This window comes from Astatotilapia calliptera, chromosome 17 (assembly GCF_900246225.1).
Source record: "Astatotilapia calliptera chromosome 17, fAstCal1.2, whole genome shotgun sequence".
NCBI lineage: Eukaryota > Metazoa > Chordata > Actinopteri > Cichliformes > Cichlidae > Astatotilapia > Astatotilapia calliptera.
In genome coordinates, this window is record NC_039318.1 from 27,238,581 (window position 1) to 27,264,920 (window position 26,340).

Genomic DNA, 26,340 nt, shown 5'->3' on the forward strand with positions numbered 1-26,340 from the left:
TAATCTGAGACCCTTCATCACTGTGTTCAGCAGCATGGGGTTGAATTTCTACCACAGGGCACTAAACTTTTCTTTGTAAGCAAGGCACTTTTTCTGTGGCATTGGATTACTTAGGAGTGAGCATCCACATTCCCTCTTTACGCTGTGAGGTGGACTTCAAAACAAGTCGTGGCAGTTGGGGGGTAATACAAAACCAAACCGAAGCCGGGGATCACACGGTCACTCTTTCTACCATTTGTAATCAATAGCCATTGTGTATCATTTTTCAGTGACCGTTGAGTTTTTTCTAGCCCAGAACAGCTGTCAGGACAGTAACTCAAACATGCCTTTTTTCTCTCTTTTTTTTCCCTGCACTTGACAAAGCAGTCGTGTTTCAATACACATTGAAAAGTGAGTCTGAACCAAATCCCAACATTGATCACAATCTTAAAAGGATGTGTTCATGGATGTGGAAGGGTTTGTTTTTTCATGTATGGGGACCACTGACAGCCCTTCCCTTGTGATGAGGAAGCCGTCAGGAGATTGTCGTGTAAATGATTGGGCTGATGGATTATGCTTGTGGTTGGTATGAGCTGGGAGCTTGGTGTGGAGGCTTTTTTTTTTAAACTTTCTTTTTTCTCTATTTATGGTAGAAGGTTGCAATAGGTGGTTGCAGAGGGGTTTTGGGATAGTCTTGGAAACATATGACATGAGTTTCACTGGTGTTTTTGCTAAGGTTGGATCTCTCTCAACCAAATCTTAACCCCAACAAATAGTATAATGAATTAATTTAGAGGTATTTCTATGTGAGTGTCAACTCTTTCTTAATAAACACAAGCAAACAAAATACTCAAGAATTCAATCCTGCTGACCATATTGTGTTTTACAACTAAACAGCTACAGCTTATTGGATATTTGGAGTGCTTTTTATTTTAAGCTGGGTAGAAATTTCGCCAGAATATTATGACGAATAAATGTTCTTTTTATTTATTTTTTATTGCCAAACTGTTTTTCTGTTTGGGACATACCTAGAATATGATGAAGTAAAATGATTATGCCATGCGAGCTGCGATGAAACTCCCATTCATCTCAGCATGGTACACTCAGATTGCACTGTGCCTTAATTATTATTCCAAGTGCCAAGCGCTTCGCAAAACCAGTAGAGATTCATTAGCTTGGCAGCCTTGGCACTAACTTAGCTTCACACATGGTCAGCTAATAAAAATATAGTAATATGAAAAAGGCTTTCTGGGCCCGAACAGGGCTGGCTGCAGATACCCAGTTTGTGTGTGGGGGAAAGTCAGTTTGTGATTCTCACCTCATAAAAACCTGAGACATGGAGAATGTGAAAGCTAGTGTGAGGGCTAGAGGGATTTGGGGTTCAGGAGAGATCATATGACAGCCCTGCTACCTTTACTCAAAGGTATAGTATGTGGTCCAGAGATGTAGCAGGAGTGAAGTGATTACGCTGAAATTTGGCATTTGTTACCTTTTATGTAATGGTCAGAAGCAAAGCCTCTAAGAGGTCATGATGAAGTGTTATAAATGTTTATAAGGCATATAGCTTGTTTGTTTCTCACCCAATGCCCTTGATTTACTCTGCAGAGTGAGATAGCCTTTCTTTGTTTCCTGTTTCCTCTTGATAAGTGCGAAAAGTTGAGAATCACACGAGATAATACAGACAGAGGAAGTGTGGACATCTCAATGCTACTGTGTTGTTTAGCCCCTGACTCATTGTGGTGTAACAGAGGGCTATTTCGAGGAGTGATGACACAAGCTGCATAATGAAGGGAAATAATATTATTATTGTAGCTTGTTGGAATTGAAAGCATTTTCTATTGTTCTTAAAGTGTTGGTTTATTCAGAAATGTGAAATAAGCATGGTTTGATCCGAAGCTGTTCTGTTTCTAACTAATTTCCTGTTTTGCCATATAGCTGCATTTTTCGGGTTTGCGGTACACCGTTTCAGTCAAAAAACACCAAGTCACTCAGGTTTGGCTCAGTTGCAAGGTCCTTATTCTGTGTTTAGAAGCATAAAGCATATCATCTCTCAAGTTAACTATCCTCTCTAATTACCAAGCCAAGGATAGGAAACATTTAAGCTAATTTTCCTATTTTGCACTGCCCTTTAAGCACTGTTCAATAGTCTGCTCACCCATTTTTACAGAAAGAAACTGAACTTATTTTTTTTCTTTGGAGTTAATCTTGTGATGGAATCACTGGCTGGCTTTGCAGGTATTGGGAGTTTTGGAAGATAAGGCGAATTGCTCTTTAAATAAACATGGCAGTTTGGACTGCAGCAAATCTGCATGATAATGGCTGCTTTGGAGATAAACCAGCCAGTCTCTCTTTTTCTTCAGAGGTGCAGTTTTAATATTCATGGATCAGTGGCTTTAGGAAAGGCTGTACAGTTATTGTGCTTTTATGACAAGCTATGACAGCTCTGTAATTTCTTTTAAATAGATTTTTGAATATCCTATACAGTTTAGCCTTTTAGTTAGTTTCATTTTTTAAAATCTTGTGGGCTGTATTGAAGGCCATTGAATAATGCATGCTTTTTATTTGGATAAGAACAAGACCAATTTATATGAGCTCTGTGATGTGTCTTCGCTTTCACTTTGATAAGAAGCAGACACCAGAGAACTTGGAATGTGTCGATACTATAATTGGTTTGCCCTTGATTAAAAGAAATTCAGTATTAAAGGCAATCAATCATGCCCTTTCATGTGAGTGTGAGCAAAGAAACATCCAAAGGTGCTGGCCTGTGGTAGATTTGTATCTGTGCTGTGTACACACAGCAAGCAGTCCGATTAGCAGTCACTGTGGAGCGTGATGGGCTAGCTCATCCGTCACACTGCGCATATTTCATCAAAAGATACACACAGACATACCCTCCCACCCCAAGGCTCCCTGTAACTGTGATACCACTTCAAGTTAGACCGTTATTGAGCTGACTGACAGCGCCAATTTAATCTATACTCTGTGGTCTTGCTGTTTTTTCCCCTACTATGACCAGCAGCATCTACTGATAAATACTGTTGTTAGCAGAAGAAACATACTTGACATACTTGTTGGACAAACCAAAGACATCTGTCTAGGTAGCATCTTGCCATATATCCCTTCAGATTAGGGTGCATGCTATCATTTGTTTTTGAAGCAGATTGTTTCCTATTGAGAGTTGAAGAGTTGATACCGCTCTTGTGTTGCTACAAGGATTACAAACACTGCCATTGTGAAACTGGTTACGCCACGCAGTGGCAAACCAGTTGGATGCAGAAAAACGTGTAATCTATGGGCACATACAAAAAAAAGTACTATCACATGAACAAGGCAAACAAACAAACGAACAGAAAAAAACAAAACAAAAAACAAAACCCACCAAAAAAACCCCAAAACAAACAAAAATAGAATAAAATAAATACATAAATAAAAGGGGGGGCTGCATTGTGCGCAGTTCTTTTTGGCTTGCTACAGATAGTAGGTGGCTCTAAAGAAAGAAAGAGAAAAAAACCCCAAACACAGATAAAAGCAGTATTACATCATACTTCAGTAAATGACAACTTCTCCACATATTCAACAAAGGATGACCAGGTTTTGTAGTATTTACTTTGAGACCCTCTCAAACTGTATCTCAAATGCTTTATCTGCAAACACCTCATCACCTCTCTCACCCACTGAACAAACACTGGTGGACCTGAATCCTTCCATTTAAGAAGAATTAGCCTGCGTGCCAGGAGAGATGAGAAAGCCACTGCATTCATTTGATAAGAAGTTATCCCGTGTTGGTTTGGGAGTACACCAAAGACTGCTGTCATCGGATTAGGATCAATTGTTTTCCCACACACATAACCAAAACCGGTTCAAATCAGAGCAGGTCCAGAACATATGGCTCATAGTGGCGGGTGATTGCTTGCACCTTGGACATCTATCATCGGAGGGTGAATTCTTCAAGTTTATGCGGTCACCACAAACAGACAGGCACATGGACATCTGCATGCACCCTTGTGCTCACCGTCTGACAAAATGAATGTCACTCGGACCAACTCTTTACATTTGCAGTATATATGCAAGTGTAATCCTAACTTTACTATATACTCAATAATTGCAACATTATGGAGTATATAGCCGAGATTACAATAACTGCAAAACCATCTCGACAGGTCTTGCAGTTATTGCAATCTCAGAGGAAGGTGGTCTCTAGTTTACACTTTGCCTTTTTTGTACAAATAAAAAGGAATTAGTTAGCAGTTGTCGAGCTTATCCAGATTTTTTGTGCTAATCTTTGTGCTTTTTTTAATATATGAATCTCACATATATGACAGAAAATTTAAAAAGTATATAATAGTTTCCCTGAATAGAAACGATCCAATATATTATCATTAGCATGGCTTACAGGCAGAATCTGTTTTCAGGAAGAGCCAAGCTAGCTGGCCCTGTTTCTAGTTGTTTTGCTAAGCTAAGCTAAGCTAAGCAAATTAAAGTGTTTCCTTCATATATGTGGAAACATTAGAGAAAAGTTCAGTTTCTTTTTGCCCCCTTGTGTAATATGTATGTATTGAATAACAAAGGGAACAACTTGGCCACAGTCACTTGTAACCCAGTCTTCCATACACTTGTCATGATGTTATAATATGACATCATGTCTGCTTTTCCCTCCAGTCTATCTCAGAGGGGAATATGGTCTTTTTATAGTGTTACACAATGCGTTTTATGGTCTTTATAATAGAGTTTCCTGCAGCATTCAAACATAGCTATATATTTTAGAACACCTGCTGATAGTTTGACAAACTTGGATTATAATAAACCTCCTGCAGGGAAGGGAATTTAGCATGTTTTTGTGTAATCCACCAAATCTTATCAGTTTCATAATCCATGCACTTGCCAGTAGTCCACAGATAGTTTCATTAAAGGCTTCAAAAGAAGTCTTTAATGAAACTATCTTTGAATGACTTTTGACGACTTTTGCTTTGTCCAAACTTGAGGGTCAAATGGATGCTGTTTCCACTCTTGGGACGACTCCATTGGTTCCAGTGTTAAAGTTAAGTTCAGGAAAATAGTTTCATTGTACCAGCCGTGTTTAACAGATCACAGATCAGAATTTGAAAAGATCTTAGATAATTAGCACCGATCCTTGAAAAGAAGACAGATTTAGTTTGGGTTGGCCCCTGTGGTACCCCTCTTTAGCTGCCGTTTCTCTCTGGCTAATGCTGGAATGTGACAACTGGTCACGGCAGAAGAAAGAGGGGCCTATTCTGAATTGGATACAGTGCTGTATGGTCTGTTAGTGCAGCTTACTTGGCCATTACAAATTCTGCATGTGAATCTGACCACTGAAAGCTGTCAAAACACAGAGAAACTTGACTGGTCCAGAATGTGACACTGAACACTGTTTTCTGTAAGACTCGTAGCCATTCTTTACGTATAATGCAAATCCTCCACATTCTCAAAATAGCTGCATTTTTAAATTTGTGATCGGATTACAAAACGATTCTGGGGGAGCGTTATAGTGAATTTTTTTTCCTAATCAGAGACAGAAAGCGTTTGAGCAGAAACAGAATGCTGCTTTGTTTCTGCAGCTGCTCCCTTGGCAGCGCTGCAGCACTGCAATCCTCTACTGGCTCTGTGATTTGTCATCAGCAATTAAACTTGTCTTCATTATAATCTCGATTGCAGATCAAAACCGATCCAGTTTCTCAAAGAAACTGCAAAGTCTGAACAGAAGTCGTGTCTCAGTGGCAAAGATCTGTAGTATGATTATAGAATCCTCATAATTTTTTGATTAACCTTCAGGAATTAAAAAAAATTTAAAATACAATTTTTTTTAAAATGTCTGTGTGCTACTTTTAAGGAGAACAAGAGAGGGAACCTTATCCTTGGTGAAGGACAATAGACTCTGTTGGACATTGCAAGTGAACAAACTAGGCCAGCAAGACCGGAGAGGGAATCGGTGATGCTTTGTGTCCACACCTGGTGCTCTGCGTGTAAATTTGAACATGTGCATTTAAGTTACACAGCTGGACTTGGGTGAAAAGTGAGACGAGAACACTGGCAATCATTTTGGAGACACGACTCTTCGTGACCTGTCAACACCCATCTATTCCCCATAGAGAACAATCAATGCCAGGCACTGGCCTGGTCTTGGACCCACTATTACAATTCAAATATGGAAGGAGTGTTTCATAGTGATTAGTTTAGATGGCGGGGGGTGCACCTTTTTATAGGTCACTGTGCCAACACCTGGAGCTATTTGGAAGTAGGCCAGTGGAATTGATTGTAGAAGCAAAAGGTGAAGTGAATTAAAGAGGAAAAGGAAAGAGAATTTTAACTGCTGTTTAATATTATAGTCACAATACATACAATTTTAGAGTATTTGGATACAAAATTACAATGTAATAATTTTTTCTTTAATGGAGACTTCAGTTGCACAATTTAGTGGTAGACAGGCTGTACTGCTGCAACACTGTTTCTAAGTTGGACCCAGCTGCAGACAAATGGACATAAGAGAAAGAGAAAGACAAAATTAAGAAGATTAAAAAACTTCAATTAGTGATGCTTGATAAAACAGAAGAGTCCCAAAAATGGACAAAACACAAAAGCAAAAAAAAAAAAAAAAACTACCCCAAAATGCACGGAATGATGAGGAAGACTCATGAACATGTGGGAGATGATGAAGGGAGGGAGTAAAGACTAAACAGAAAAAACTGGTGCAGTAAAGCCCAGGTAACCTCAAACAGGAAAATGCCAGAAGAAAGAATAGATATACTACTTGTGGTTATCAAAAGAACAAACAAATACTTGGATACTAATATCCATTTTTCAACAGTATTAAAAGCGGCAGTGCCATCTTCACCCCCTCCAGCTAATGCACAGCTTCACACTGAACTGCTGTAGACACACAGCCCCTCCCTTCACTAGCAGCTGAACACTTGCACAGCAGCACAACAAACCAGCAGCACAACAAACCCATCTTAAAGACTGCAACCCTGGGGCCCGTTCTTCGTACCTCGCTAAGTAAGTTAGCTGGATTAGATTGTTGACGATTTCGCGTGATCTTGGATCGTTCGGTTCCCCGAAGCTCATCCGGGACTTGCTGTCATAGCAACAGAGCCGTAAGCGTAAACCTGCTCGGGAGCAGGTTTTCTTTATGTAAACAGGATTAGATCGCGGCCACGCAGGTATGTCCGCTTCATTCATACGAAAGCAACAGCGATATTCCACCACTGTTTCACCATAAATAAATAACATCAATGTAACTAAAGATAATGCAGCACTTGATCCTTTTATTGATGTCACACAGATACATACAGGTCATTTCCTAAAAAAGGGAAATGTACTATTAACATTCTATTACATGTATGTGATTATTACAGATGTAATTCATATTTCAGAGTAGTAATTGTAAATTACTTCGTGTAATCAAGATGAGAGACCACGGCTATAAAAGCGAAGGTGGATTTGGGAAGTCTGTCGCAGCCATGTCCTGTCCGTATACGCGAGCCACCCATTGCGGAAGGTGCAAGATTGATAAGGAGAGTCCTCAGAATTCAGCGTATATTGCGGGACAGACAGGATCCTTTAGCTCAGCGCGACAGTGTGCTCATAGAGAGATATCGATATTCCCGTGAGGGTATTATTTACTTAACCAACTTGTTGACGAGGGGGTGCAGGACCACCACCTGTCTTTTTTTCCTCTGCCCTTTTCTTGGTTGCTGTTATGAACAAACTAACAGAGTATTACAGGCCAGTATTACCTTGCCAAGAGACGAAAAGCAATCTAAGAGATAAATATTACCATTCTGTAGAATACTCCTGTATTCCACTTTTACTTGTTCCCATGTTCTTGTGGGTCCTGTTGTGGCTCTAATGTGAAAGGGGATATAATATAACATATTATAATATAATATAATGCCATATGATATTGGACAATATAGTGTCATATGTTGGCCAGAGGGGCCGATGGCGCGATATGGCAGCCTGGCTACAACCGTAGCTGCCTCCACCAGTGTGTGAATGTGGGAGTGAATGAATAGTGGTATCGTAAAGCGCTTTGGGTGCCTTGGAAAGCGCTATATAAACCCAATCCATTATTATTATTATTATTATTAAATTACCTACGAGTTTGATTTGTCAGCAACTTTCTGCCAGCCCTCTCTCCTTGCTTTTGCAGCCTTTGCAGTGTTCCCTTGCGTTTTAATTAAACTCTGAAACTCCTGAAATCCCTCAATCAAGAGTTCTTGCTCTGCTGCCGGAAAATACCGAGCACGCCCCTTCGACATTTTCGCCGACCAATCAGCGGGTTGCCGATCAATGTTTCTACTATCGATGCGTAGCCCCTTTTACGACACCCAGTGATGTCACATTACTGCGTCCAGCTGTACTAATCGTCAACAGCAGGTGTGTTCGGGGAACTGGATTAGCGAGCTCACGGTTAGCGCGATGGTTTGGTCTTGGATGTGTCATTTGATCTTGGATGTAGTAAGCGACGTACGAAGAACGGGCCCCTGATCTTTAGGCAAAGTTTTGTGAGGGTAAAGCTCCCGATTCAACAACAATGTAGTGTTAAGCAGTCTTTATAAATATTAACTTGGCCGGTGCACACGTTCATTTTTTCCTACAAGGCTGTAGGTGAATACAATTGCTCGGACCAGTCTTGTTCTTCATTAAAACAATACTTCTTTTGTTAGCAATGTGTTATTGAAAATAATACCACATATAGTGTCTTTTATTGTAAGGCATAAAGATTGACGGTTTTGTATTGTGACAAGTGTAATATGAATATAACAAAATGCAGGTACCTCTGTTTTCAGAGCCTCACTGAGAAGTCAAAAGCTAATGTTATCTTAAAGCATTTCATATTCCAAAGCCAACAAAATATATATTCATATGTTATATATTAATATGCTTCTCCATCTATGATGCAGTCCAAAGGCTTCCTACAGGATTTGTCCGGCTGTTTGGTGGCCTGATTTTGCAATAATAGAGAGAACATTAGCCTAAATTAATACAACAATTTTAGGGACATCCCCTCCTGGATTGTGCCATAGACTTCTGGTTGATTAAATTGCAGTTTTAATTGAAATATAATTATAGACTTATAATTAATTAGGGTTTTTCTTTTCCAAGAATGGGCCTCTGGGGCATGACAACTCACAAAAACTCAATCAGTTGGGATAAAGTGTAAAGGAATAGTCTGTGACTCAGTGATGACCGTTTTATGAATAAGCATCTCTGTTATGCTTAATTAATTGAATTAACCATAACATTAAGCAATTAAGCATAGCATAACAATTAATTTGTAAAACTGGTTCTTTTTCCCCCAGTGCTCTTGAATTTGAAGTTAAACTAAAATTCCTTTAAATTTTCTTTTACATTTAAATAGTAGTTTGGGGTTTAAGTATAAACGCTTGTTTTCACATAGTATGAGGTGATAAAAAATGGGACGCAGCAAATTAAGACCTGAGTAAAACAGGCTTTCTTTGCTTTTCATGTTGAAGCAATAATCAACAACAACAACAACCTTGCATTTTACACCATATCCCCAGCCTGTACACAACACTGATTTATGCATTGTTTGACTAAGTCAGGGTACAGAGCTCTGTCCGTTTTTAATCAAGCATCACATTTATCACGGGATGCAGGCGACTCGCGGAGGCCTCTCTAATTACACATCCACAGTCAGACACTGTAATTAACTGTCGAGCCTAAGCTAGATGAAAAACTGAGAGGTGATTGGCTGCTCATTTGCTTTTTGGTAACATTGCTGGAGGTTGTTCTGGCTGGATCTTACTGGTGGGATGGAGGGTGTTAGAGTTGGCCACTGTTTCACTGATAAGAGGTGGCTGTGTGGGGAAACCCTATAAAACTCAGCATCCATTGCTCCTGTGTTGTGTTTCACGCTGCGTCTGCTGTTGGGCACAGTACCAAACTGTATGGCATATTTATTGGGTGAGGCTTAGCAGAATTCTATAAATTTTGCAGTAGGGCTCCCATCTTAATGTATACAGGATAAACACAACTCTGCATAAGCATTCCTGGTGGTCTGTGGGTGTTCATGGAGATGTAAAACTGTAATTTGCTGTTGAATTGAAAGGCTACACTTGAAATGCTAGCCAAGCCTTAGTCTCTATTGTTTTTCTGCATAAATGCATCTAGTCATTTGTACAACAACTCTATACAACTGGTCTGCAACATACTTAAACTGCTATTCTTCAAGGATGAACAGTTGCACAGCTTCTGCAATTCAGTCCGGTAAGTTAACCCTAACCCCTTTCAACATAAAGCTTTTATTTGTGCTGTGAGGGCTGGCCACTTTAAATCTCAACCAAGTCTTTCTGTTCACTGCACCTGCTCTGCTCCCCCCATAGAGATGTAAAGCATTAGATTTATTAGCAATTGATTTCTCATAGCCTTCCCGGTGGTGAGTCTGAGGATTCATCACAACCTTTTATTGACATCAGCTCTCAGGAAATGCTGCAGGGGCCCCAGCCACCATTTTTAGCTGAGGTGGCAGTGGAGGCATTGTAGTCAGATCACTTCGATTTTACGGGACAAGCGTAATGGGAAGTGATCAATCAATCACATAGATGGAGATAAAGACTGGGTAATCAATCTGCTGAAAAACAGACGAGGGAGTAACACTCTCAATGATTAGGTTCATGATCTTTTTACCACTAATTCCATATATTGACAGTGGGTTTTATTCAAGACTTTGAAAGTTTTAAACAAAACTTTGTTTCAGTGTTTAAAACAGTGAACAGCTCATCATTGTATCAAAAAAGTGCTGAGAATTGGATCACATCAATTGGTTTATAATAGTTTTTACTGTCCGTTGAGCATGAACAGAAGATACTTATTTAACGAGCAGAATGGAAGTATTTCTTGGGGGTTCAGTACTTGTAAAAGGACAAAGTCAGCAAAGTTAATTACTTCCTGGCTCTAAACTAAAGCTAAACAGACAGAAATAATTTTCAGTAAGTCTGAGTCTTATATTTCCCCAAATCTGTCACTTTGGGTTAAGATAAAAGGTCTGCACTCATTTAACCTTACCAAAGCTCTGTAAAACTCTTTACTGTGTTTCTCATTAACATATCATTGGTTGCCATACAAGGTAATTGCCTTCCACTGGGAGCAACATGGGGTTCAGTTAGCCACAGCTACCAAGATCGCATGGATAAACAGACAAATCATTAGACCCAGTTGTTGTTGATAGTATTTTCATTTGATTTGTTAAGTATAATAAAAACAGAAAATAATGAAACATGTCATTTAAGACAAAACCACATCTATAATTTCTACATAAACTGAATCATCAGCATCACTCAACCAGTCACGATATTTGCAAGAGGCATGAATTTTCACATAGCTTCACGCATGCTTTAGACTAAAGTCACTTTTCTCATTGTTATATCAAATTCCCAGCCTTTCGTCACTACTTTTCACACTAATCAAAACCGATATTACAAGGTTTGAACACTTGTGAAACAATTCTGATATACATTAAGAGACTTAAAAATTGGACAATTCGTGTTCAAGGTTTATTTAGGGCATTGACTTAGGGCGGTGCACTGTTGGGTTTTAGTTGTGCTGCTTATCAGGAAACCGGCTTTATAGGAAACATGAAAGCAAGTCCGTTCCCTGACAAAAGAGAGACAGCCAACTTCCTGATGTTGAACTCACACTGTTTCTCCCTCTTTGAAGCTCAAAGCCCCCGGAAGAAATCTCTTGCTCTGACTCGCCAGTTTAGGCAGACTGAGGATGTAGAGGCGCCTTTATCCTAATCAACACTGAGTTGACCTGAAGCTAAAACAGCTGGACTTCAGTGATGAGTCATAAGTGAGAGCTTACGATTAATTGCAACAATTAAATCTGCAGATAGTTATAATATTTAATTGGGCTGAGACCAAATGTTGCAGCGCTGATCTCCAGTTGTCCATTAGGTGTCATCACAGTTTATACATGACATAGCAAATTAGTTTATCTGTTTTTAGAGTGAAAGCAAATTTGAGTTATTACTCACTCCCATTTCTTGTTGTTGCATATTGAAGCTCTACTTGGAACCTTTTTAAGATCCAACCATGCAAAATGTGATTTTTTTTTTTGCCATTTTTTAAGTGGTCTTAAACTTTTGATCGGGACTTTATATGAACTCTGAACCATGTCCTTAAATAGTTACTCAAATTTAGCTATTCATTCAGAATAGCTAAATTCACATGTATGAGGCATATACTGTAAGTGGCTACAGAAAATAATTAACATAAATGAGCAGTTCAGACAATTTGTAACTCAAAAGATTCCTTGAAGTGGATGGGCAGTTAAGGGATGGGCAGCTTTGCATTTGGTCCATGGTATGTGGACACAGGAGTGTATGAATGCAAAAACAGTATGTGGATGCAACTGTAACTTCTTTACAGCCTAATTATGTATGTCAGTGCAACGCTGGGTTGCATTGAAGTGACAGATATTTGTACAGTGTTTTCAATAACAGAGATTGAGAAAGACCAGCCTTTCCTTTACAGTGTTTGTGCAAGTTTTGTTTATATACAGCTGTTGGGATAGTGGGCTACCTTTACACAATAAACAATTTCCTCATAAACACTTGGTCAAGAAGCATTTCCTCAGAGTAAACATACATCCACTGGAGGGATTTGTGACCACAGAAATGGCTGCAAATATGCACATTTGCTGAATTAATTGAAGCTATTTCACATTTACGTGAAGAGTTAAAATCAGTCATCTAAATGGTCTGTTCATTCAGCTGAATGTGGGGGTTTTTTTCCACCCAAGGGAAAACTGCTGGGAGCAGCATGATGGGCTATTAAATCAATGGAAAATATAGATCCAACAAACTGAGCGAGCAAGAAAAAAAAAAAGTCTGGTACCTTGAATATAAAATAAGCTTCCTCTTGTGTCTCAGGTTTTCTTTCAAATAACATAAAAAAACAAATGAAAATCTTGCCAGTTTTCAGAGCCCAGTTTGTATGGAACACCATCCAGCAGCTGTTTATCACATTTAGTACATTTCAGTTGATTGAAAGAAACAATTCATTATCTGAACTCTGCATAAAATCAGCCAAATTAATATCAGATGTTGCCTCACGCACAAGGAAAAGGAAGAGCCTCTGAAAACCTTTGCACAAGTCTTTCACCAGGCCACTGGCTGCATGGGTTTTATGAATGCTATCTTAGACATTTATGCATTTTTTTCCCCCCCCCCTCCTCCCATATTCGTGCCACACTGGCGTGGGACAAAGTGTGGGAAATTAGCGGTGCCACTTCTGGTATTGTTCTGCGAGTCGCGTTGATGACGTGTGATGTTTAAACACACGCTTAATGCTCACTTCCTGACCTTTCAGATACACAAACTAAACAGATACAAAAGTTGATAAAAAATGACGAATGTCTTTATTTTCTCATTGAGTCTCCAGCATAAGAATTTTATGAGGAGAAAAATTACGGTTCAAATAAGAAAAAAGTAGGTTTACCAGGGGTAATTACTTTAGGTAATATTGAGAACGGGTAATTATGAACTGTGGGTTCTGATCCCCCTCAGCATCTCACTCATCTTCATCATCATCTCCTCATAGTCTGTCATCATGTTGTGGCAACGTACTCACAGGATTATAGCAGATCATAATCAGCCAGTGAATGACTTGGGGCAAGCAAGCAAACATAATGACTTTATACTAGATTTTTGCAGTTGTTGGGCAGAAATTGTGATAAAATGGATTGATTATCTGTTCTACTAGCTGCAGTTAGCAGTGTAAAATGTTTCAGCAGATAAGGATAAAAACATCTATAAAAACATATTTAGAGATTATCTGCATCACCAACTTAATGGACATAAATTGCTGAAACTATAGTTTTGGTCAGATATTTACATACACTCATCAAGGGCATGAATATTCTGGTAATTTTCACAGAAGTTTAATGTTAGCCTGCTTTGTATTTAGAATTGGAAAACCCAATTGTGTCCAGGTTTTAACTGTCTGGATATTGATTTGAGGTAAAGAAGAGCTTTGAGGTTTTCTACCTTCTTAATTATTCCATCCACTTTGTGCAGTGTACCAGTACTATATGCAGCAAAACAGCCCCAAAGCATAATACTACCATAACCATGCTTAACAGCTGGTACAGTGTTCTGAGGTTTGAAAACCTAAACTTCACTCGTCTTGTCATTTTGGCCAAACAGCTCAATCTTTTCTCCACACGGCATTGAACTTGTGTATGTCGGCTTCTGCAGCTCAAAAAAATAAAGTCACACTTGTTCACCCAATTCTTTTTTTTTTTTTGAAGTTATTAAAGTTGTATGTTGTCTGTTCATTCCACCCTGGAAAAAGAACAGTTCAAAGGATTCATTAAAAGCCCCAAATTACCATGACATTCATGCCCATGATGAGTGTAGGCAGTTAGAGCATGTCATGGGAAAAAGAATCCATGACGAACCAAAACTCTGAACATAACCTGCTCCAGACGAGGTTATGCGCTGCTGGATCAGGACACTGTGTTGTAGAATCACAAGTGAGGAGACTTGAGCACACATACATATAATACACAGACCTAAATCAGATTAGTTATTGACCTCAACCTCTGTGCATGTCTCAGAAACTCAGAGCACTATATGATCACCTTCTAATCCTGTTAGCATTGGATTAACACACAAGCTCTCTGGACTCTTTACATCCACCCATATACAAGCCCTCTCTTTATCACACTGGCCTTTATCCCACTGTATGTGAGACTGAATTGAAATGAAGATGAAATCAATAAGTGGACTTGGTTGCAGCACAGTAAAAATGCTAATAATTTTAAGAACTCAAAGGTTCCCAAATCTATTTATTGACAAGTGTTTTTATCAGCAGTGTTTTCAGAAGCATATGTCAGTTTAATAATTCAAATACTTCAAAGCAAGGACGATGCAGAGAAAATATACAGATTAAGCTCAAAGTGATATTAAAAGAGGTTTATTTTTCAATTCATTTTAATAGACTATTAGAATCAAATAAGTTAAAACAAGTGAGTCAGTGAACAGTTCATTTGATATTAAATGTAGAATTGACATGAAAAATAAACACGGGCATGAATGAATTAACAAAGAAATGACTTTAATAGATACTTAAATTTATTTGGGAAATAAAGTGTTGAATGCAAAGGGAAACTAATATTAACAAAAGAAATGAATACTACAAATATAAATTCATGAATTCATATTTTTGAAATGAATGAATGCCATATTTGGCATATTTGTTTACTGAGTTAGTTATTCATTTATTTCAGATTTTGGCATTTGTGCCCCTCCATAACAGTAATTAACTTCAGAATGAAATGGGTGCACAAACACATGATAAGTCTTGCAGCTCTTATTTGTTTACAGAGATGGCGGCTCTCTAATTAAACCCTCCACCTGTACACATTTTCTGCTGTGCCAGTGTGATATGAATTTTCTTTGTCCCCTCCATTGCGGACAGTTTTTCTCCTCGCAAAGTTTTAATTATCTGCATTCCTGATACTTCTGCATAAAGCCAGCAGCATCAGCGCCGTGTTTACTTCAACGGTGCGCCAGACCAAGATTAGCAGTGTGTGAATAGGCCGGTCTGCTGCCGCTCTCTGTCTGTGAGTTTAATTAGCTCTGAGATTGCTCAAGTAAAGGAGATGGGAATTTAATAGATCTTGGCCAGACAAGTCATATTGTAAAAGGTTTGGTAGCGAAGCAGGATCTGGAGCAGATAAGGCTTTAGAGGCTGATGGCGAAGATAAAGAGAAAGGTGGAGGACAAAAGAAATGAAATGGAGGAAATGGAGAAAGTGGTGTTGACTTTATATAAAGCAGAAGTGAATTTAAAAAAAAAAAATGGGGAAATGGATCTGTATTAATAGAAGCAAATGGAAGAGAAGTGAAAGGAAACCGAACCAAGAGGTGATGATATCCATGAAATAATGTCTAGGCCAGTGTCCATTAACAATCCTGTTTTATGATGATTGGCTAATCCATCTCGTTACTGCTGTCGTGGAGCAGCAGGATGCACTCTGCTCAAAAAGCCTGTAATTCAGCCAGTTCTGATTATGCTAAGTGATGGCAGTTTATACTAGACATGTTTATTACAGCGGAACAAGCTTGTACATGCTGCAGACGTACGAAGCTGGACGAGAGCCCAAATATTTAAAATAGGCTCAAGTGCAGCGTTTTGCAATGTTGTTAATAATGTTGTCCTTTGAGTAAAGGTCGCAAAAAACATGTAAACTAATGATTTATTCACCCAGCACGCAGTGGGAGAGAAATCTGTAAGCTGAACTTTAAAAGGTTGCAGTTAAGGAAACAAGTTTTGGATGGGATGCAGTCTGTTTATCTTGGGATTCAAGATTTTAGCTGATGTCCATACAATATGACAACACATGGAGCTCTTGAAGCCTCGACCCCTACAAGGAGGGGATCCGGTGGCTTTATTGTGCTGGGCTCTTTTTCGGTCTTACTGACATAAATTTCCTCATCAGATGGAGAGCATGTGTTTGCAGACATCTGCCTGGTCTGCAAACACAATTTTTGTGATGCCAGAGACACTACACTACAAAACACCACCATCAGTTTTCAGGCCAACCTTAAGCAAACATGAAATAAAAAGCGTAACAGGAATGACTACTCGACCATGGTGTCTGCAGCATATCTGCAGCTGAGACAATTTCTAAGGGTCACTGAAAGTGATTACAAAATTGTTCTCAGTGCTTACTTACAACCCTGAAACTTACTTTGAAATCACAACGATTTACAAGTGTACCTAGCACTCCTGGAATGCTCCCTTTTAGTACTGAGGAGTGCATTTAAAAAAACATACTAAATATAACTAAAATATCCTAAAGTCACTCTTGCAATAGTATTTTTTGTAAAGTGTAATACTGCAAAGTAGACCAGAAGCGGGGTGTTTTATTTTATTTTGAAAATTGTCAGGATGCTCCTGTGTATGTCTCCTGTTTTCCTCATCTGTTCTGACAGAGCATGGGAGCCTCTTCTGGGATGTGATCTGACCTTTGAGCAATTGAGTAAATGCTTAGAGTTCTTTCTTTAATCAGTGAACTAGCTCTGTAGACCAAGTTTGTGCACCTCGTGACCAGTGTTGGTCAAGTTACTTGAAAAAAGTAATCAGTAACTAATTACTGATTACTTCCCCAAAAAAGTAATCCCGTTACTTTACTGATTACTTTTTCAAAAGTAATTAATTACTTAGTTACTTAGTTACTTTTTAAAAACACGATTTACAACCTGAAGAGGTGATAAAGCGATAGATCTTTCAGCCCAATTCTACTTTTTCTACATAATCCATCATACAAAATGTAATCAAATGGAAAAGTCTCTTTTTTTAACTTGTTTTATCATTTTTAATCTTTTAACTTTATGCATCAAGCAAAAATTTAATTATATGCAACATTCTCTGAGTTGAATAAATGAGTTTAACATTTAAACCTATTTTCTGCACATTCCAGCACATAAAATAAAATAATTTTTTGTGTTTACACTCACCCTTTCAAATAGATGCAAGTAAAACACAGCGGAACATAAATAAAGTCAAAGACTCAGCGGTCCTGTTGCTCTATTTTCACCTGTAAAGCAGGACTGCAGTAGGCGGAGGTTTACCCTGGTGCAGGTGTGCAGCGGTCAGTGGAAGGATACGGCAGTGTCTCTGTGAGTTTCCCATTACGTCGTTGCGCTCTTGGTGCTTCCTTGGAAGTTTAGGGGTTTTTTTCGCTGTAAAAAGAAGTTTTCTTCCCACGCACGATGGACGCTAATGTTTTTGTCACTTTTTATGGAATCAAACTCAAAGTAAGGTCAGTACTTCCACGCTTTAAACGCTGCACGCTCATACTCTCTCCCGCACTCGATATGTGATCCATTGTTGATCTGCACACAGCTGTTGTCACTAACGGCGCACTCGCTTACGTCACTGTCGTGAGACATTCTCGCAAAAAATCACGGTTTTAGTAACGCAGTAACGCAGCGTTCCTACGGGAAAGTAACGGTAATCTAATTACCGATTTTGCAATAGTAATCCCTTACTTTACTCGTTACTCGAAAAAAGTAATCAGATTACAGTAACGCGTTACAAGTAACGCGTTACTGCCCATCTCTGCTCGTGACTTTGATTGGTTGTTAGTGACAGTAAATATAAATCCTTAAGCCGTTAAGGATGTTACGCATTTTATTGCACTGTAGCAAAGGGGCAAAATAGTAAAAAATGGTAGTAATATCTGCTGGTATGCTATATTTGTTTTTTTTAAATACATTTACTTTTAAATTCAATCTTCTTAAAGTTCAGGAATTTGCTTGTCTTTTAACTGGGTTTTGGTAAAATTGTCATTTATGAAGTTTATGCAGGGCATAACTTATAATATATTGAAGACACTTTAGAATAAATATTTGTGAAATATTTGTATTTTTCACATTCAGTGTAGGAAAAAGTCTGTGTGTCTGTAGGCAACAACAACACATGAAAAACCAAATGACTGGTGGTGAGATCACCGCTCGGAGAGGTCCATTTGCATAATGAGAAAAAAAACATACCCAAACACTGAAAGACAGCCAATTTTCTTTCCACTAAAAGCAGCGGACAGGTGAAAGTAGACCTCACCCCATCACAAATTGATCTAAAGAGGGGGAAAAAAATCCCTGCTCACCAATGTGTCCTTTCAGACAATGTGGAAATCCCTCATTACCTCCCCCCACCAAAAAAAAGGTGGGGGGGGGGGGAAGAAAATTGAAAAGCCCAAACCCCGTCCTGTACTTTACGGATTGTGAATAGAGTGCCCTGCAGCCTGCCTGCCTGCCCCACATACGGCGTTTGAATACAAAAGACCCCCTTCTGTAAGAGCAATCACTCTGGGAGGCCACTCTATCTGCACCGCTGCAGAGACGGGCCTCAATGAAGCCATCAGCACAGGCTCTCTTGTCACACAATCTCACATGCGCATGCACTCGCAAACACAAAGAACGGACATGTCGCATGTAACCATTTATTCCTTTGCGTGCGCATGCACAGACCCGTTGCCAAACTCTCATGGGTAATGCATTCTTTTCATCCTCCAGTGCTGGGCAGGAGCAGGGAGGGAGATGAGTGGTTGGCGCTGATTTGAATATTTAAATTATTTATCACCGCAGAGTTTTGAGACCCGAGACATGGAGAGGGACACAAGGGAGCTGGGTGAGACTGAATCAAGCCATGTATGGATTTCATGGTGTGCTAACTAAGCGCCCAAAGGGACAGGATGGGAAGAAGCGTGAGCAGAGTTGCAGATTTTCACGAACAAAATATTTATTCTGCTTCAGTAAATTGCCAACATCTTTTAGGAGTGTTTTGGGATAAGCATAGAATGAGTTGCAATGTGAGATTACTTTAAAGACTTGAATTTTGATAAACTTGGGATACATTTATTTTCCTTGTATCCTCAGTCCTTGCTGTCCTCATGCTCCACGCTATGCTGGGACTGTAAATCATTTCTAAAATAACAGCTCAATGTGGAACTACAGTAAAAAAGGAAGAGGCTTTGTAAACTGCATGATGTAATGCACCGCCTCCTTAGAAATATTATATGCTGTAAGTGAGAGCCTGAGAAATACACAATGCTTTTCTCTGACAGAACAATCTTGGGAAATGCAGGAATTTACTACAGCTCACGCGATGACAGGACTGAAGGCTTAAAGGAAAAAAACATTTAAATTAATTCCTTCAGCAGTTATTGTTTTGAGACTGGATCTGTAGGCTAATGGGTTGACTTTTTTCCCTCTCTTTGCTGTCTTAGTTATTCTTTTACTTTTATCTTGTCTTCTATTACAGGCCGACATCTCGGTCTTTTTCTCCCCTGTCCTCTTTTTTTTTTTTTTATAAGCTCAGCTCTGAGTTTCAGTCTGTAGACAAAGGAAGTCCCCAACTGGCCTCCTTTTGCTGTTCCTTTCCTTCCCGAGTGTGCCATGCACAAACACAGAAACATTGCAAAGGATGATCAAACCCAGACAGAGAGAAAGCGGGGGATACTACTGGGTCAGTGTTAAAATCCTGGAAACGCAAAGCTTTTGCAATCAACCTCACATAACCCAAGCTTCTCCTAGTGATATTAAAATAATATATTCAGCCTGTTTAAAAAAAAAAAAAAGCAGCATTGTCCTCAGAGGATAAGAAAAGCTGGAATGAATCTGCTTGTTGTCATCACCCAGCTGCTTTTAATTGGCACGTCAGCCCTGAGATCAGTAGATCTGGCTATCTTTTGGTTTTCTCTATGTTATAAATTAAACACAGTTTACTCTTATTTCCTGTTCCAACAATTAGTGGCATATTTCTTGTATTGTGGGCTTCTCTGTTTTTCTACATCCACTATAATTTGATCTACAGTAATATTTTCTTTGTCTGCTCCAGTCACCTCGTAGGTATTCATTAGGCTGCATTCTCGACAGCATGCAACCCTTCTTTGAAAACCACACTGCCTCAGTGATACTTGACATTGCATCAAATTACTATCCATCAAACACTCGGCAGATTTTTCAGTGCAGACACTGGTGTTCTGGTGTTTTCAATCCCCCTTTCATTTATTCAGTGCATCAGTCCTGCTTTTCAAATGCTGCACTTATTTTTATGGCTTAGCTGGCTGTAGGTAATTTTGTTTCATTGTTGTAAATGCAATATCTCTTCCATGTGATGATGGAAGATTTGGCACTTGAACCCAAGGATGAAGTGATGAAAGGTCAAAGTCATCTTGAGTGGGTGTGGGGTGTGGGCCCCGGCACACACTGGTCACAGGCCTGGGTTGCGTCAGGAAGGACATTGAGCAGAAAATCAATGCCAAATCATATATGCGAGCCATCAATTACACATCCATACCAGATCAGTTAACAACAACCGCCTTTGGTACAGTTGATCAGTAGGATGCCAGTGGAGCGGAAACTGTGCTCCGAAGACAGGAGGAGGAGGATCATGGGTAGGTGTTGTCAGAGGTAATAGGTAAAAAAAATAAAGGCCTTTAAATGTAGGGACTGAAGCTGTGAATATGCAAGGACTGGAAGTATTGATGAGGTGGATGAGTTTAAATACCTGGCTTCAACCATTCAAGCCAATGGACTGTGCACAGGAAAGGTGAAGAAGAGAGTGCAGGCAGGGTGGAGTGGATGGAGACAAGTGTGATTTGTGACAGAAGAATGGTAGCAAGAGTAAAGGGGAAGGTTTACAAGCTGGAGGTGGCAGAGTTAAGGATTTATGATTTTCATTGGGCGTGACCAGGAGGGACAGGATTAGAAATGTATGAGAGGAACGGCTCAGGTTGAGCAGTTCGGAGGCAAAATTGGAGAGGCAAGCTTGTGATGGTTTGGAAAGGTGCAGAGGAAGGATAGTGGATATATTAGACGAAGGATGGTAAAAATGGAGCTCCCAAGGAGGAGGAAAAGAAGAAAGTCACACTGAAGGTGTTAGGATGTAGTGAGCACATGAAAGAACAAGGACACGTTTTTTTGTTTTGTTTTTTGTCTTCAGTGGTGACATTTTATATTGCACAATTTGAAGAACAAGTCTGGACAGAAATTGATATAAATTATATGTTGAATGGTTGCTGTATGCATGCAGCTGTGAAGCAAGAATAATTGTTATCTGACATGGCTGTTCATGATGGGAAAGCAAATGCTGCAAAAAAAAACAAAACTGGAAATGCACCGCTGTTTTCCACGAAAAGAGGGCTTCTCTCGCTTTCTCTCGATCGTGGCTCAAGAGTTGGGAGTTCGCCTTGTAATCGGAAGGTTGCCGGTTCGAGCCCGGCTTGGACAGTCTCGGTCGTTGTGTCCTTGGGCAAGACACTTCACCCTTTGCCTACTGGTGGTGGTCAGAGGGCCCGGTGGCGCCAGTGTCCGGCAGCCTCGCCTCTGTCAGTGCGCCCCAGGGTGGCTGTGGCTGCAATGTAGCTTGCCATCACCAGTGTGTGAATGTGTGTGTGTGAATGGGTGGATGACTGGATATGTAAAGCGCTTTGGGGTCCTTAGGGACTAGTAAAGCGCTATATAAATACAGGCCATTTACCATTTACCCAGGAATTTCAGATATTGCCTATTTTAGTCAATGGGAAAATAACTCAATAACTCAGATCTTTGCACTGATCTGGTGAAAATGCAGTTTTATAAAACTGAATTATATAAACAAAAATTAACTACCTGGTTTATTAGGCAAATCACATTTTTAGGACTGACTGTTGCGTTGTCATTTAAAAGATTGATTTCTATATCTGCATTGGTTGCTGTGGTAACTGATGGAGGAATCTGTGTGTGTGTGTGTGTGTGTGTGTGTGTGTGTGTGTGTGTGTGTGTGTGTGTGTGGCTAAGTTGGTGACTTTGTAGTTATGATAACAATATTACTGACTTATTGCAGTGAGCAGACCACAGTGACAAATGATTTCTTGGAAATTTAATGATTACAGAAAAAAGTAAATAAAAATTTAACAAGCCATTCAGTGACTTTTATCATTTGACTGACTAAAGTTTGTTAAAGGTCAGTTTGTTCAAGTAAGTGTCTGGAGATGTTTTGTGACAACACAGACTTTTATTAAAGTGTATGGAAAATGTAAATTTCACTGCAGTTTCCCCTCTGTTACTGATTCCTTTGTCTTTATTTTGTGGTCTCACTTTTTTCCTGGCAAACACTTATAAATCTGCGGAATATCTACGCAAGCTTTTTCTTTCACTAACCTGGCTTCGAGTTGTTGTTGTTGTAGCAGCGATCCCATTCATCAGTCTCTGCTGTGATCTTCATTTGTTGCCGTCTGTGACTGTACACGAATGCTGCTCATGTCCCTCAGTAATGAGACGCTAATTACGAGAATCCGCAGAACCTCGGGGGTGTTATACCACCTGTCTGTGTGTGTGTGTTTGCAGGTACATGTGACATATGCGCATGCTGCGTGTGTGAGAGCTCAGCAGCGTGCACGTCTCTGTGTTTAATCAAATACTCTGTGGTGTTCTCATTGCATTTGGCTATTAAGTTTCACTTATGAGTGCATGATTAGCAAGATAGAAAACTTGGTATTCCAAATGACTCCTATCTCCGTGTACACAATTCAGATGGATGCTACGTAAGGGCTTCTGCAAAGAAATTCTTTGTTAATACACGCAGTTGAAAACACATTTTAAAGAATGTTGACCTTAAAGTTGCTTTAATCTACACCCATACTTGTATGTTGAAAATGTTGGCTCATAGCACAAAATATCAATATTAAATCAATAAACGCCTCATACCTATTCCTTTTGTTCTTTCAGCCGAGCCATCAAGACCAACCAGGACCTTCTCCCTGAGACTCCCTGGACCAACATCCTGTATGACGACTTCTGGGGCACTTTGCTCACTCACAGTGGCAGCCACAAGTCTTTCCGTCCACTCTGCACCCTCTCCTTCCGCCTCAACTACTCCCTGCACAGCCTCAACCCTTGGGGCTACCACTTAATGAATGTGGTGCTGCACGGCCTGGTCACAGCCCTTGTCACAGCCTTCAGCCGGCCGCTGCTGGGTGGGGGATTGTGGAGCCTTTTGGCAGGCCTTCTTTTTGCCTCCCACCCGATTCACACTGAAGCAGTCGCTGGTGTGGTGGGAAGGGCGGACGTTGGTGCCGCTTTGTTTTTCTTGCTGTCTCTTCTCTGCTATGTGCGACACTGTGGACTCCGACCGGTGCCACATGGGGCCTTCCAGAACAGGCAATGTGGTGGAGGCTCTGTCATCAGGTGCTGGGGCTGGATGCTGGGCAGCCTGTGGTTTGCAGCAGCCAGCATGCTTTGGAAGGAGCAGGGGGTGACGGTGCTGGCTGTGTCAGCTGTGTATGACCTCTTCGTGTTCCAGAGGCTCCGGTTTCGCCAGGCACTTCTTCACCTATTAGGAAAGGTAAATGAATTCTTGCCGCCGGGGGTAAATGTCTGTGTATTTTCACTGGCTCTTGTTTTGGCATCTCTGCGCACCCCAATTTCCTCTTCCTTCCCTTAGAGGTGAGCCTCAGCCTGCCAGCTGTTAATGGTTCCTGGATTAGGTTTTGTGTGTGTATTTAACAAGGTTTTGTTTGTGTGTGAATTGTGTGTTTGCCTTTCATTAGTGGTGTAATTAGGAAAGCTGTTTGCTTATGCAGACTCCGTAGTTGCTGCATGAAAAATAAGCTTTCCTCATTCGCCTGCTAAACAGGAAGATTGGAAGTTTTTCACTTCCTTACAATGCTGCCACCACCTTCAATTTGCTGCAGTAAATGGATACACATTCATGCAAGGAAATCTAAATTAGGATCTCGGACTCATATGCGTGGATACATGTGCATTTGAGGAAACGGGGCTTGGACAGGAAAAAGCTATTTCAGGGGTGAGTTGATTTCTCATTTGAAGGTGACAAAAGGTATGTGCAGAGAAGCAACAGCACATCCTTCTCAGGTGTATTTGGTTATACACACAGTTAATACACAGATGTACACACACAAAGATAACATGTGCTTCCTCTGCAGGGAAACCCGGCATGGCTCAATTCCCCCCCCCCTTCCAAAGTTAAGTTATTTAAGGAAGACAACCTTGACGTGGTGACTCATCTGATTATGGGAAAGAGTGTGTGACTCCACACTCCTCATTTGATTAGAGAAGCTGCTCTTCAGCCAACATGATGGCCCTTGTAAAATGCATAACTAGTGTAATAAAAAGTCCCCTTGGGTTTACTGTACAAGGACAGTCTCACTCTAAATGTGCATGTGTCTGCATGAGGATCTGTTTATAGTAATCTCTTCTTGTGGAAACATCTATAAATACCTATGTTTGCTTGAAGGTTTCTGATGCAACCTTGTACAGTTCATCTCAAATGTCTTGTGGCACTCTCTGTTATGTATAGAGTGTCAGCACATTCGTGTCTTCTTTATGCTGCCAGCATTCCAACGAAAACACATTCGTTACCATCTTCTTCAGGAGTTGTTTTTGGGAGAATAAATAACCATGACTGTTATAAGAAGTTTGCAGTCAGTGGCCCAGAGAGATAAGAGACCAGAGAAGTCATAGTCTGCTTCTTTACTATGTTCTTGGCATGAGAACCTGGAATTATATGTGCTTTCACAGCCAGTAGACCATAGTAGATACAAAAAAGCACCTGCCTTTCAAATTGTACTCAGTCATCTAGTATAACAAGTATTTGCATATGCTGATGGAGAAAAAATAGCCGTAATACAAGCAAAGATACATGAGTGAAAAAGAAAAAACCTGGTTTTAAAGGGGTTTGTGCAACATTGCCTTTAGAGAGTGTGAAAATGATCTTTTACGTTCTACAGAAAACATATATTTTATCACTTTTTTTTGTTCCAGACTACAATATTTCACTTTGTATGAAATAAAAACAAAGTAAGAACCAAATGGGAAGTTTATATTATATTTATGTACATAAATTGCCATATGTAGGCCATTTTTACAAGATAAAGACTTTTTAAAAATGCTAATGTGTAAATGGACTGTAGTGTAATTTGAAAATTTGGAGGACTAAGAGTTGCTGGACTAGCTATATGGTGCTATATGGACTGCTTAGCAATTTGTTCACATCAATAGGTAAGCTAGGTAAATTAGGTAACGTAAGCTAATTTCATCTACTGAAGCTAATCGATCCAAGAAGAGAAAATATCCCAAAGAAGCTACAAAGCAGGACATACGTGGGTCAGCATGGGGTCAACCGAAAACCAGCCTAAGCTGGACTTGTTTCGGCTAATGTTAACCAAACATAGGTTATATAAAAGATGCCCTGCAGCTAGAAGTGTTACACGTTATGTGGATGAGGACCCAAAGACTGGTGGAATTTCTGGTAGAAAGGGTGAAACATTTATTCAGGCTAGCTTTAGGTCCTCCGAAAAGACGAAACGCAAAGTCCAAAACAGGAACTGAAAACTGTAAAAATTAAACATAAGGCTAGGAAAAACACTGGGGCAAGATCACAGTTACTCTGAAAAATGACTAAAGGGAGGACAGGAATACCCACACGCACAAAAGGGCAAAAGTCGAGACAGCTGAGCGGAACGAGACACAGCTGAACTGAATCACAGAAGATAATACAAAGTAAGCTAAACTAAAAGCAAATTACATGGAGCAACTAACTATCAACAAAAGCAGGAAAACAAAAAAGGGAAAATACAGACACAAGAGTGAAGCAAAGACAGGAGACTTACTGAAGCAAAACAGTCAAACACCAAGGGAGGATTTAACTCTACACCAACTCAGAAAAGAACTAAATATACTAAGAAAGAATTCCACAAAGCAACCATGACATTAAACAAACCACTGTGTGTATTTCAAAGCTATCTGCTAATGCTATCAACCTTGGTGAAAGCAGTATTCATAAATTGTACTTGCTAATTAATG

The 26,340-nt window shown here is 39.8% G+C and overlaps 1 protein-coding gene across 1 annotated transcript in view; it reads left to right on the forward strand.

Moving 5' to 3' along the window:
* LOC113008764 (transmembrane O-mannosyltransferase targeting cadherins 2) overlaps nt 1–26,340 on the forward strand; it is a 69,041-nt gene that overhangs the window by 9,211 nt on the left and 33,490 nt on the right. The window contains exon 2 of the mRNA XM_026146479.1: nt 23,245–23,860. Coding sequence (XP_026002264.1) covers nt 23,245–23,860 — 616 coding nt within the window. The remainder of the gene's footprint in view (nt 1–23,244; nt 23,861–26,340) is intronic.